General features: G+C 40.6%; 1 protein-coding gene across 2 annotated transcripts in view; it reads right to left on the minus strand.

Moving 5' to 3' along the window:
- The window catches only part of FXR1 (FMR1 autosomal homolog 1), a 45,620-nt gene that overhangs the window by 1,761 nt on the left and 28,973 nt on the right, over positions 1-14,886 (minus strand). Inside the window, exons 10-16 of one of the 2 annotated variants that reach the window (XM_081328361.1) lie at positions 14,737-14,846; positions 12,959-13,045; positions 11,733-11,940; positions 6,237-6,440; positions 4,329-4,529; positions 3,460-3,540; positions 162-253 (exon numbers count right to left, since the gene is read on the minus strand). In XM_081328361.1, the coding sequence (XP_081184487.1) occupies positions 162-253; positions 3,460-3,540; positions 4,329-4,529; positions 6,237-6,440; positions 11,733-11,940; positions 12,959-13,045; positions 14,737-14,846 (983 nt within the window). The remainder of the gene's footprint in view (positions 1-161; positions 254-3,459; positions 3,541-4,328; positions 4,530-6,236; positions 6,441-11,732; positions 11,941-12,958; positions 13,046-14,736; positions 14,847-14,886) is intronic. The other variant, XM_081328362.1, reaches the window with a different exon arrangement.

Consider the following 14,886-nt stretch of genomic DNA (forward strand, 5'->3'; position numbering starts at 1 on the left):
CAAGCCTTCCCACCAAAGTGGCACCTATTTATCTACCAGGTCGCTCTGTCACGTGGCACTTGGGTCTCGAACCCAGGCTGCCAGTTTTGCAGCTGACCATCTCAGCTTCTTAACCACGGTGCCCCCTCTAGCTAGGAATCAGTTCTTTTTAGCTTTCTTACCGTTTCTTTCTTGTTTTTACCCAGCGTTTCCTTTGGGAGGTTTCTTTGTCTACTCTGAGATTCTGCTCTTGATATATAATCAGCAACTGTAACTGTGAGGAGAAAAATGTACAGACTTTTACATTTAGAAGACATCCAACTCCCCGTTGGATGAATTACATTTATCCTTTTACGTTCCAAGGCTCATATTATACAAATTCAGTCATCTTTTGAGGCCCTCCCAAACAGAAAAACTTAATGATTAATCCTGAAGCTTCATACAGCTAATTTAAATTAAATCCATATTGACCTGTTTTTGCTTTTTTTTTTATATGTCACTTTCAAAATATTTTTTGCCTTATTTATTATCAAAGGAGAACTCTACAATTTTCCTATGGCTTGCAGGGTTTGGTTTTTTTTAAAAAGGTATATTTAAAGGTACTGAAGAAGACTTGAAAGATGGTCAAGGTTTTGAAAAGAACCCCGTAAAATGATTAAAAAAACAACCCATGTTTTAGTCCAAACAGGCGATAGACTTGAGGCAGATAGATACATAGCCCAAGGAGATATTTTAGAGAACTTTCTTAGATTTAGGAACATTTCTTCTGAGGCGAGAAAGTGGGTAAGAAAAAACTGAAGTGGCATTAGCATCCCACCTTAACCATGAAAGCCAGCAGAGTGACTTTTGGCCAATCACTCTCTCTTGGCCCAATGCACCTCAGAGGGTTGTTGTCTTACACTTGGGCAGGAAAAATCAAAGGTACAAGTACAGACTGGGTGAGACCTGGCTTAAAAACAGTAACTGAGAGGGACCTTAAGAGTCCTAGTGGATGATCACTTGACTATGAGCCAGCAGTGTGCAGCAGCACACATCAAATTTGCAGATGACACTAAACTGGCAGGAATAGCCAATACCCCAGAAGACAAACTCAGGATCCAAAAAGATCTTGACAAACTTGAACAATGGGTCCTCTCCAAGAAAATGAGTTTCAACGTGGATAAAAGCAAAGTTTTACGTTTAGGCAGGAAAAACCAAAAGTTTAAGGACAGATCAGGTGAGACCTGGCTTAAAAACAGTAACTGTGAGAGGGACCTTGGACTCCCAGTGGATGATCACTTGACTATGAGCCAGCAGTGTGCAGCAGCAGCCAAAAAAAAAAAAAGCTAATACAATCCTGGGTTGTGTAAACAGAGGCATAGAATCAAGATCACGTGAAGTATTAGTACCGCTTTATAAGGCCCTAGTAAGACCACACTTGGAATACTGAAGCCAATTTTGGTCACCGTGTCACAAGAAAGATGTTGAGAGTTTGGAAAAAAAAAATCAAAGAGCAACCAAGGTGATCAAAGGCCTGCAGGCTAAAACATACAAAGAACGGCTGTGGAACTTGGCTTTGGCTAATCTAAAGAAAAAAGAAATAGGGGAGACATGATAGCAGTGTTCCAGTATCTGAGGGGCTGCCACAAGGTAGAGGGGGCCAGGTTGTTCACCAGAGCACCAGAGGGAAAGACGAAAAACAATGGATGGAAACTAATCAAGGAGAGAAGCAACTTGGAATTAAGGAGAAACTTCCTGACAGTGAGGACAATCAACCAGTGCAACAGCTTACCCCCAGAAATTGTGGGCGCTCCATCACTGGAGATTTTTAAGAGACTAGACAATCACCTGTCTGAGATGGTATAAATAAGTTCTCCTGCTTGAGCAGGGGGCTGGACTAGAAGACCTCCAAGGTCCCTTCCAGCTCTATTCTATTCTATTTGTGGGGAAACAGGAGGAGGAAGATGTATTGCACATTTTGTTTATTGTATGTATTTGTTCAATGTATTGGCCACCCATCTTACCATAGAGTAACTCTGGGTGGCTTAAAAGGATAAAACTATATAGTATAAATATATAAATATTTTAACCCTAACTAAAAGTTCAGGAGGAAGGGAGTAGGATGAGCGGGGAGGGGCGCGAGGGGAGGTGGGATGAGATATTTATGAACCACTCCCAATGTGAAGCCCCTCGCCACTGGGGCCCCAAGCCAATTGGCAGTCAGGTCTTTAAGCTCTTGCAGAAGGTCAGAATGGTTGGAGCTGACCTCACCTTGAGTGATTTGTAAAAAATAATAAAAGCAGAATACAAATAACTAAAAATCTTAAAATAGTTAACTAAATGCTTTTCTTTTTTTCTTTTTTTTTAAGAGAAGAATATCCTTAGGACAGGGAGTACCATAGCTTTGTTCTTTCCTTTTGACTCCATATAGCACCTATATTTTCCAGTTTAGTATATTGGAAAAGAATTGGGGAAGAGGTATTAAAAATGAGTTCTGTGTGATGAATAAGGTGTAACTAATAAACAAATTCACCATGTGGCCAAAAATGTGCAGCATATCTGAAAATACTTCCCAGCAGCGGCCGTCATTATCTGTCTCAGAATTTAAGATTAATTGATCATAAAACATACTGCCTTAATTTGTTAAGGATCCCTAATTGGTATAGGACTTTTGATTACTATATTTCTCCAGTGAAGTCATGCTGCAGTTCTCCAGAATTAAAGTGAAACCATCAGAAGCAGATTGAGAAAGCAATTTTTAATTATCCATCAAAGGATTTTTGTGGTTAACTGATCAAGATCATGTGTCTATTATTCTATACCATTTTGTAGTGTGAAATTCATTTCCTTTAATTTTTAATTGTACTAAACTTCACAAGCCTTTGAACTCTACAGAAACATGTTAAGAGAACACATTAATGTTCTTGAACTTGTTTTAACATACGCAAGATATTTACAAATGCAACAAACATGGATTATTCAAGAAATTAAAATCGGTACTTTTAAGTTGTTAGTACATATTTAAAGATGCATCAAACCACAATGGCAGACAGAGCATGCAACTATTTTTTGCTTTATTGCAGTTGTGTGATTTCTGTTTTCCTCCAAATATCAATCATATTAATTCAAAATATGAGACAGGCAAATACCATGCAAGTAACTTCATGTTTTATTGCAGTACTAATAAGCTAGCCAGCATTCCTACTAACAAGTAGTTGCCAGAAATGAAATGAGCCCCACCAGACAGTCATTATGGCATATATTTCCACTCTTGACATCTAGAAATCATTCTGTTTTAATGGGAGCATGACCAGTTATAAGACGCTAATGTTAGTTACTGGAACATGAGTAACTAGTAATTTCTCAGCCTGTGGTCCTAGTTATTAAGTAATTATTATTCACAAAAGGCACTTTACACGCTTCAGAGGTACACAAACGGTAGACATGGAGCATTCCTTCATGCTTGTGACCTGAGATGGGTCACCTTCCCACTTAAGTTACCTGGCTGTCTATCTTCTGCCTGACCCCTGAAGCGACGCCTGCGACTACGATTGCGTCGCTGGGTTTTTTTGTCTCTATCATCTGCAATTGCAAAGTTGAGGCATGAACCATCTTACAGATGAATATTTTTTTTCTCAGCACGAAGCACAAAGAAAAAACCCTATTGCAAATGGAGTAGCAACAGTATAAGGCCATGTTTAAATTGGCATTATGTTGATACCAAAAGTTAAACACTGGTTCAAGAAATCAGTTCCCCCTCTTATTAGAAATATTTCTGTTTGATGTACTTTGCGGTTTTAGAATGCGGAGAGACAACTACATCAAAAAAAGTCCTACTGACTTTTAAAGGTATCTGAGATCACAGTTGTAGAGGAATAAGAAACCTGGGTATGCTGCTTGATTTCAATTACTTTTAATTCAGTTTAATCCACAAATTTAAGCAACAAAATCACTCAGACCCTACCAAAGATAAAATGGATGTTAAGTTTACATTTATTTATTCTAAACAGGGTTTCAAAATCCTCAAGACTAAATCAATTTTGCATTTCATGGTAGGTGAAGCCTTGTTTTGTAAGACTTGGAATAAATGCTCCATTCTTCTAACACAGTGGTGGAAAATTGGTTGTGTTCACACCAGAAGGATTTTAATGCAGTTATAAGAAAATGGCCTGCATGGATTCTACGTAGCCTCAACTGTTCTGGTTACATGTATTTGACATCTTCAATTATGCAAACAGTTAACACAACATTAAATTACAATTAGAGCGGTGACTATGAAAATGAAGAGTAATTGACTGTAATAGCACATTACAATTATACAAGTTTATTGGTATGAATCTTTTCAGTTTCGTTACAAGCGATTTACATACCTAAGCCATTTTCATTAACTGACGCCGTGTCAGATTCTGTCATCCCATCCATTAAGGCAGCGTCTTCGTCAGTCCTCCGTCTGCGAGATCGCCTACGTCGGTTAGTGGTGTGATGCGATTCACTGGCATCAGTGTCTGCAGTCTGGTCGGACTCTGTGTTATCCAGTAAGCTATAAGGATTGCTGTCTGGGTCTTTCAGCACTACAGGAACAAAAAGAACGAGAAAAAGGCGAGAAGCGGCACGTAAATTTCTGTCGTTTTCTTCTACCGTTTTAAGCAAAACGTCACGAGGGCAACGTAAGTACAAAGTAATCTAATCCAGAACATGCATATTAATCTGCTGAGCAACCTAGGAAAAATCTGAAACATTCTCGAAAGCTGAGAATATTGCTCTTGAAAGCGAAACAAAAGCTAAAGAGTAGATGGTAGAGGCTTTGGGGGGGGATTATGGGCACCGAGGCCATTGCTTTAATTCTATCCTCCTAGTGGCAATTTGTTTTTGTTCATCTTCTGGGGTAAATGGTCAGACATAAAATTTCCGTGTCTTTCTGGCGGCCTTTAAATTAGGATATAAATAAAGTGGGAAGAATATGCGCATCATAGCTACTGGAATTCTTTCCATCAATGTCCATATGAGACATCTATCTGTATGCACACGCTGGAAAATACAGGCTTAGGGTCTGTGAGCAGGAGAGACTGAATACAGAAATTGGTAATATCCTAATGCAGCTGCCCAACTGTCCCCCAATGAGGGGAAATTTTCTTGGAATGTTATCCTCCAACTGTCCTAAGCTGGCTCAAGTCTACTTGCTTTCCTGAATTGTCTCACAATATTAAGTTGGGTCCCGCTTGGCTCGGTTTTCGGAGAGTCATCTAACTGAGGGTCTGATGAAAGAATCTTGAACCCATTTATATAATTTCTTTCCAACTGTCCATTGGATGAGAAAAAAAATAAAAGTAGCAAAGCAAAAAGCATTCAAAGCTCAAAATGTAATAACCTCAGTGAATCTAAGTTGCATCTTAGTTTAGCATTTTCTTTCTCATGGCAACTGAGAAAGCACTCGGGGCTGCTTGAGGCAGGTATAAAAATTCCCGTGGTTGTTCACTGGTGGCATGATACACTGAACTCAGAAATAACACTGAATCTTTCAGGTTTTGTTTTTTTTTTTTAAAAAAACAAACACCAGTCTGCTCATTTCCCCTTAAAACGTGGACCATACAAGTAGTTCTCAACTTATGACTGGTTGCTTAGCAAATAGCTAATAACCCTGATGAATGTCCTTCTCCCTTTTTCATTTGCTTTTGGCATGAACCTTGGTATCTTTTTCATCTGTCTGTCAGGTCCCTCTATTAACCCACTTGCAACATTGTCCCCACCTCTTAGGCTACTTTCTGAAACAACTACAACTTTCTAGATCAGGGGAACAACCTGCCTCCAGAAGCTCTGAATGCTCCAACACCGGAAGTTTTTAAGAAGAGACTGGACAGGGTTTTCTGCCTGATTAGGGGTTGGGCTAGATGACCTCCAAGGTCCCTTCCAACATCATCATCGTTATTTATTTTTTATTACTATTACTATATTATCATCATCATCATCATCATCATCATCATCATCATCATCATCATCATCCAGCAGTTGCCAAGGACGTATCTGCTTTTCCTTAAGATACGTCCTGGACTAGGCAATCCCATTTCCCAACACCAGTGACATCAACATGGTCTCCCCACCACCACCATCAGGCAACCTATTCTGATTAGCTGAGATGAAAAACATGAAGTCCTCTAAAGAATTATTTACATCTAATTTACTTTTCTTTCCGATCCTGCGAATCGAGATAATGGAACTTGAAAGTGGTAGCAGTAGAACTACGTTTTTTCTGGCGTGAATCTGAAACGCATTATCCATACCAGAACTGATGGATGACTTCCCACCTCGGGGGCCACCTCGGCCCCGACCCCCAGAAACACTACGTCTTCCTCCTGGTGGACGTCTTCGGCTGTCGCGCTGGTGCAGGGCCTCCCTATCTTCATCCCCTGCTAGTGACCAATCACTCAGTTCGTCTTTTCTTTCCGATTCCGTCTCAGAGGGATTAGATAGCTCAGAATTTGTCCCTTGGGGAAGAAAAGCGGAACCAAAAGAATAAAAAGGTAAAGCAGCAAAATACTTATAAGGGTCGGAATCGTTTCAAAGCCACAAAGAAATACCATATGCAGTTCTCCCAACAGGCATTTAGATTTACTGCTTTACAAGGAGAAAATTACTATTCGGTATCTGGCAGACTATATACATCTAATATCAGGACATTTGTTGTATCTGCAGCAGGTAGTACTTAATCCAAAAGGTAGATTAGATGTATTAGATGAAAAGTCATGCAATCCAAATGAGAAAACAAGAAGTGCTAAGAGAGGTCGAAAGTATATGAAGGTAGCTAAGAGCCAACATATTTTAAAGTCTACTGCTTTTAAGGAATGAGCCCTAGCTGTTTGTTAACTATGTGATACTGGCAGTGGAAAAAATGCTCCCCAAAAGAGTTATATGTTCTACAACAGAATGTGATGTAGTCTGGATGGGGGGGGGGAATAGGAGCTATACGCCTTTTAATAAAAAGGTGGCCCTGATTTTGTAAAATTTCATTTTCTGCCATGCATAATACATTTTGAGATAATGAACCAGTGAACACTATTCATTATATTTTCTGCTTCCAAACCTTCACTCCTTCTTCCTGAAATGTGTGCAGAAGAGCAAACCCAAGCAAAATGCTTTCTTACTCAGTTTCAAGACCCCAAGGAAGACCCATTAGAAATTTTCAGACCAAAATACCATCCTAGATAACTGCATGACAATGGGGGGTTCATTTACATAATTGGATTTATTAGTCAAGATTGGGTTTATTATTCAAGATTCAAGGCACTGGGTTGCTTATCCACATTCCAGTACTGTGGGTCTTGTATTGTGAACGGTCTATGGTGTTTAGTTAGTTATTATTTATCTTAGCAAATTGTCTGATTTATTCAATTATAAATCAACAATGACTAAGAATTACCAATATTTGCATTCCTTAGAGGTATTATGTTGATGTTACATTATACAGCTATCCTAGCTCCCAAAATTCAAAATTATAAACAAATCGGATGATACTCAGTTGTACAATTATAGATACTATGCTGGGGTAAGAGGTGAGAGAATCCATGGCATTGTAAAAAGAACTGTATGGAATCGAATAGTGAACCAGGTCAATATTGCTAATTATGTTACATGCAATCCATCATCAAGAACATTACAAATATAAAGCCCTACCTGTCATAATCACAAGTGATTATCACTACATTATCACCTGTCATAATCTCCATATAATCACCACTGGATACGTAGTTCCAATGTTAATCACCAATGCATATATTAGTCTAACAACTATTCTTGTATTCACTGTACACAGCACACTTCCTGGCAATGCATGCAGAGACATAAGGTTTCTAGCATGTTACCAACAATTCCCAAGGCATATAAAGCACCCAGATAAATCTGCATGAAAATAGCCCTTCAAACACTCAAGAACAGCAGTTGGGACTTGCTCTGAGGTATTGTATTGGCCTTTAGAAGATGGACCCAGCAGAAAAATATTAATTCCACCTCTTTCTGTCAGAAGCCAGGACTAAGACCTTTGTAATCCCCTCTCACCTAAGCTAATCATTGCCTTTGCTACAAGGAAAAAACAAACCATTTTGACCATCTTTATATGTATCACTTCATAAAACCTAAGGGCAGCAAGAAATAAGTAAAATCACAAATGTCACATCCAAAATATAATTCCAAACTATCCAAAATATAATTTCCAAAACACCATTAAGACAAGACAACAAATAGATGGAAACTAATCAAGGAGAGAAGCAACCTAGAACTAAGGAGAAATTTCCTGACAGTGAGAACAATTAACAATTAACTTTGCCTTCAGAAGTCATGGGTGCGCCATTCTGGTCCCTGGTCTGACGGGATGGGGTTGGGTTTTTAAAACTAGTTTTAACTTTAATATGTATTGATTTTATGGGCATGATGTTTAATGGTTTTTTAATTTTTGTATTCAATTTTTATTGTATTGCCCTGTTCACCGGCCTGAGTCCTTCGGGAGAAGGGCGGTATAGAAATCAAATTATTAAATTAAATTAAATTCACTGGAGCCTGGAGACTGAGCAGCCCCTTGTCTGGAATGGTATAAGCTCTCCTGCTTGAGCAGAGGGTTGGACTAGAAGACCTCCAAGGTGCTTTTCAATTCTGTTATTCTGTCACCTTCTAGATATCTTCTAAGAGGAATTAGCTGGGTCCGCCTTCTAATGGCCACCATGGAACCTCACAGCAACTCAAATTTTTGTTTTTAGTAATCAAAGATGAAGACAACGGGAAAGTTCTGGGTAGGAAAGCATTCTATAACACCCCCCCGTAAAGCAGTTGCCAAAGGCAGTTTATGCAGAAGCAAATGATCCATTCTGACAAAGTTATTACAAATGTTATTAAGGACGACCATGAAAATAAAATACCGAAGACTGGGAAACAAGAACAAAAAAAAAATGCAAACCAGCTGTCAGAAAAAATGGTAAGAAATTTCCAGGAGGAAAAACCAAAGTAAAAAAAAAAAAGACTAAAACTAGGTATTTACAAAGACCTATTGGAAAAGGTAAGAAGGCTATTACAACGACATCTATAAAGATATGAAAACTAATACAAAAATACAAGAAGAGTCTTCCAAAGCTCAATGAACTCAAAATGGTTCCACTCTTGAAGTGGTAAACTAGAGCAGGGGTCCCCAACCCCTGGTCTGTGGACCGGCACCAGGCCGTGGCATGCCAAAAACCAGGCCACGTAAACAAGCGAAGCCCCCATCCGCGGGATGCAGGCAGCACACAAAAACACGGAAAAACCTGTCTCCACGGAACCAGTCCCTGGTGCCCAAAAGGTTGGGGGCCTCTGAACTAGAGGATACCAATGGACAGACAGTGACGGTTTCAAAGCTCAAACAGGGATGGAAGGAGCATACTGGAATTCTATGCAGTCAAAATGTCCACATAGGAGCTGTGACTAGGGGGGCGTTCGCCCAGGTTCGCCTGGTGCGCCAGTTGCGGCCCTATCTAGACCGGGATGCCCTGTGTACGGTCACTCACGCGCTCGTGACCTCTCGACTAGACTACTGCAACGCTCTCTACATGGGGCTGCCCTTGAGGACCACCCGGAAGCTCCAACTGGTACAGAATGCAGCCGCGAGAGTTGTGTTGGGAGTCTCCCGATACTCCCACATTACACCTCTGCTCCGTGAGCTGCATTGGTTGCCAGTTGCCTTCCGGGTGAGATTCAAGGTACTAGTAATGGTATTCAAAGCCCTACATGGCAGGGGTCCGGAGTACCTGAGGGAACACCTGCTGCCGGCATCGACTTCCCTCCGCCCTGTGCATTCCCACAGAGAGGGCCTCCTCAGGGTGCCTCCGGTCAGAGAATGTCGGTTGGTGGCCCCCAGGGGGAGGTCCTTCTCTGTGGGCGCCCCGGAGCTATGGAATCAGCTACCGGTTGAGCTCCGGATGGCGCCCGACGTTCGCTCCTTTCGCCGCGAGCTAAAAACATACTTTTTTGAACAAGCTGGCCTGGCCTGATGAGGGGATTGGGGGGGGGGGTTGTTATTGTTATTTTATTAGGTTTTAAAGATGTATTTTAGTATGTGGGCATTTATTTAATCTTGCTTTAACTTTTGTAATCTGTATTTTTATTCTTGCCCTGTTCACCGCCCTGAGTCCTTCGGGAGAAGGGCGGTATAGAAATATTATTAAATTAAATTAAATTAAAATCCAGGATACCTTAGAACAGTGGTGGCGAACCTAGGGCACGCGTGCCAGAGGCGGCACTCAGAGCCCTCTCTGTTGGCACGCGTGCCGCCACCACCACCAGCAGCAGGTCCATCAGGCTGCCACTGCCGCCCGGAGCAGAAGCCCCACCCAGCACAAAGGAGGCGAAGTGGCCAATTAGCAAGCTCGAGTAGAGATGGTACAGCAGAGGTCAGCAACCATTGTCGATTGGTGGACTGGAAGAAAAGGGAGGGGGAAGCATTTTACATGCGTGCGCGCACGCACGAGGCCGCGAGCATACACGTACTGCAAATGAGGCAGGGCTAGTGCTTCCGTGATACTCACTAGCCCTGCCCCGTTATTGCGTGGTGCAGCGCCTTGCAGCACAGTGGCCCATTTTTGCGCCCCTGGTTTTTGCCTGCCAGAGGCGGCACTGCCCCCTCCCCCCCCCCCCCGAGGACACCATAATGCTGATGCGCCCCTGGCACTTTGCGATAAGTAAGTGGGTTTTGGGTTGCGGTTTGGGCACTTGGTCTCTAAAAGGTTCGCCCTCACTGCCTTAGAAGATATTTCCTATTTACAAGAACCTGTAGTACTAGAAGTTGAAGTCAGATGAGTGCTCCACTAATTACCAAATTGGAAGGCTCCATGAACTGATGGAATACCCACAGACGTATGAGCCCAGAAGAAAAATCAGTGAAGATGAATGTGGTGTTAAAACTTGACAGAAACATCAAATGAGCTATGCTGATGATACTACTCTTGACAGCTGAAAATGCAAATAACCTGCAAGCTCAAGTAATAAAAGTCAAGAAGTACAGTAGAAAAAGCACAAATAAATATAAAGAAACTGATTAAGACGTACAAAGAAACCAGCCTTAGAAGTGGCAAGGACCACATTTTAAGATCAACTATTAACAGTAAAGGAACCAGACGTTAAAAAATATACTAGAGACCTGCACTAAACAGCCTTGGAAAAGTTTTCTAGACACCATGATATCAAAAATATCAAAACTGTGCAGACTCATATGCAAAGACCTAACTCTCTTGAGAAATCTATAATTCTAAGAAAGATGGGAAGAAAGAGAAGAAAAAGACAATAGTCGCCAGCTGGATGCACTTAAATACTGTGGCCACACTGGGGATAGATCATCCTGGAATATGATTGTGATTGCTAAGAATCGACACCAACTTGATGTCCCATAAGCAATCACATCCAGACAGCACTTAATATAAAAAGCTTGAATTAAGCTGTAAGAAACAAACATTTTCCTGAAATCCATATTGATGATGTTGATACTCTTAATGTTTGTAATGTATCAAAAACTCTGAAAAATAAACATCTAAGATAACCTTGTCATTTTTCCAATGTGAGCACACTGGCACACATTGAAAATGAAATTCTGTTGCCTGCGCTCAAAATAAAAGTATATATCTAACCCATGCACATACCTAACACACATACACACGTGCTATTGTATGAATATGGTAAAAAAAGCACAATGCCCTTGTTATATTCCCTATTAATGATGATAGGAGCAAAGCAAATTGTCACTGCTTATCTTTAAGCACACTTACCATATCCAGAGGTGTAATTGGGCCCCCTCCGGCCTCTGCCTCTTCCACTATAGGACCTCGAACCCTGTACAGACGAAGGAGTGCTTTCATCGGTGGTGTAGCCCTTCTCCTTCTCAGGACCTCTGGTAGATGAAGGCCTGAAACCCATGCCAATTTGACGCAACTGCTCGTCAATCTGCAGCCTTTCCATCCGTAGTTGTTCTACTTCCTGAATTGAGAGTTGCATTAAATATAAACCAAAGTTATGTAATGTTATGACTTTCCCCAAGTTATTTTTTATGCACCCTTCACTTTAGGAAGAAAAAAAAAAGCAGTTTCTAACTCTGCTAATAATTACATTCACAGAATTACAGGGTCAAAGAGCTTCTGATCACTTAAATGCCAGTGAGAGCCAACAAGGCATGGTTGGATCAGAAATAACTAATACGTTTTAGATAGTTTGGTATACATTTCTTTCAAATGCCTTGGTGGAGCAGTGGGCTAATGCCTCCTTAAGTAACACCAACTGCCTGCAATTAGTGCAGGTTCGAGTCCCACCAGGCTCAAGGTTGACTCAGCCTTCCATCCTTCCGAGGTAGGTAAAATGAGGACCCAGATTGTTGGGCTTTGTAAAAATGCCGCTTGGGGGGGGGGGCGAAAGCCCTAATAAGCAGGCATATAAATAGAATGAAGGCTATTGCTAAGCACATTGATTTGTGCTTCTTAGATTGTAAGCCGCCCTGAATCTTCAGAGAAGGGCGGGATATAAATGGGATAAAAAAAATGTTTCACAATTTTTACTTTTTCCACATCGAGGACCAATTTCCAACATTTCTTGGCATAAGATGTCACTTATGTATCAGCTATATTTGTTCAAATGAACTTTTTAAAATTGCCAGAGTAAAAATCTTTGCAGTTAAAGCTACTGTGTAGTCCTATTACAGAGTTATGAAATTATAAAATGAAAAAGTAGCAATTAGGCTGAAAATGGTCAGGCTTTAATACAGGGGTTGAGAAAAACAGTATAGATTAGAAAAATACATAAAAATAAATAATAGCAACAACGATGGAAATATAACAAGGTTGATCTAAAAATTCTGCCCGCAGGTACTAGAATACATAAGAAAAAGGCAGAATCAACTTTGGATTCCTAACTCCGCAGCAGCAAATCACATTTATTTAACAGACCCTCTTAGGTAAGAGTGGACTGCAAACTAAATCTGAAAATTACATCAAGCAGTGCTTACCTTTAAGTAGGCAATGTGGTATTCAAGAAGTACTTGGACATTCCCTATGCTTTCTTTAGTACCCACAAACACAAATGGAACCATTCCCTATAGAGAAAAAATATGTTTTTCAAATATATATAAACTAAATCACAAATAATTCTTGGAACTGTATATGGGTGCCTGGACACACACAAACCCAAACACTATTTTAATAAAGCTACAATGTAACTTATGTGCTAGATCGCATCTGTCTTATTTTATTTATTATGATTCCAGGGCAGTCTCAAAAATATTCTAGTATGAGGGTGTTTTTTTCCTATGCATAAACTTGGTCTGTTTATTGGTATGATGTCTATATAATTCAGTTTGGCTAAAGAGCCAGTTGTTAAGATTTGTTTTGTGTGTATCTTACAAACAAGTAAATCTTAAGAGAATTAACCTGAATTCTCAAGTGAACCTGAAGCTAAAACCAAATCGGCTTGAAGTTATAAAATCCACAGAAAACTTTTGAGAACAACAAAACCCAGATTTTGACTTTGGAAATCAACTTTTAAAAGAATTAGCTAACTTAGGGCCCAAACCCACTTGGAGCAGAAGCCATAACTGATATATACACTCATTGGATCGAGAATAAGCTGATGTCAAGATTGTGTCTCTAATCAACTCAATTAGTGAGGAACCTCTGTACTCTTGCCAGAAATGCTGATGTGTTGTTGAAGTTACTTGGATGTACTTTCTACAAGACAGAGGTCATACAGACATCAGTGAACGCTATGCCATCACTAAACAGGTGAGCACAATCTAGAGCCCACAGTACTCTCCCATGACTGCACGGTGCAAATGCATATGCTTCAATGAAAGAATGCAGTCCTTCAAACCGCCAATTTAGAACCACATGCCTCTGAGCTATCTGAGGGATACCCTATTTCTACAGTATCTTTCTACAGTTACCTGGTTAGTCCCACTGGGCAACATAATGCTCCACAAAGTCTTGAGCCCAACTGAGCATTACTACACAGCACATTAAAGAAATAATGTGATTTCACAACTAACCATGCAGCTACTCAAGTACATATCTGTTAGATTTATGTACAGCTAGTCCTCGACTTACAACAGTTCATTTAGCGACTGTTCAAAGTTACAACAGCACTGGAAAAAGTGACTTATGACCGTTTTTCGCACTTATGATCTTTGTAGTAGCCCCGGCGGGACACGTGATCAAAATTCAGACGCTTGGCAACTGACTCATATTTATGACAATTGGCAGGGTTCCAGAGACACGTGATCAGCTTTTGCCATCTTCTGATAAGCAAAGTCAATGGGGAAGCCAGATTCCCTTAATTGTGTTACTAATTGTTTTGGCGTCTAGTCATGCCGGCCACATGACCACGGAGATGTCCTCGGACAAGCGCTGGCTCTTCGGCTTTGAAACGGAGATGAGCACCGGCCCCTAGAGTCGGAAACGACTAGCACGCATGTGCGGGGGAACCTTTACCTTTACCTTTTTAATTGTACAACTGCAATGATTCGCTTAACAACTGTGGTAAGAAAGGTCGTAAAATGGGGCAAAACTCAATAAATGTTTTGCTTAGCAACAGAAATTTTGGGCCCCATTGTGGTCGTAGGTTGAGGACTACCTATACAGCCTTTTTCCCAGGAGCTCAAAGTGGCATGAAGAAATCACCCTTCCCACCATTATTCCACAAACAAAATCTCAGGTCCCCCTTTATTTTCTACATTACCCAGAGCACATTCATTGCAAAGGGAAGGGAGAAAAAAAGAAGTTAAAATCGTACATCTTCTCTGGGCAGTTTATTCTCGTTGTCTCCTTCAATTCTCACTCGCACGACTCCAGATTTGTCCACAATCTCTTGAATAACTTTGCCATTTTTACCAATAACTTTCCCTTTAACAAATAAAAAGAGATTTAAGTTTTGGATTATCAT

Source organism: Vipera berus (genome assembly GCF_964194415.1).
Source record: "Vipera berus genome assembly, chromosome: 5".
NCBI lineage: Eukaryota > Metazoa > Chordata > Lepidosauria > Squamata > Viperidae > Vipera > Vipera berus.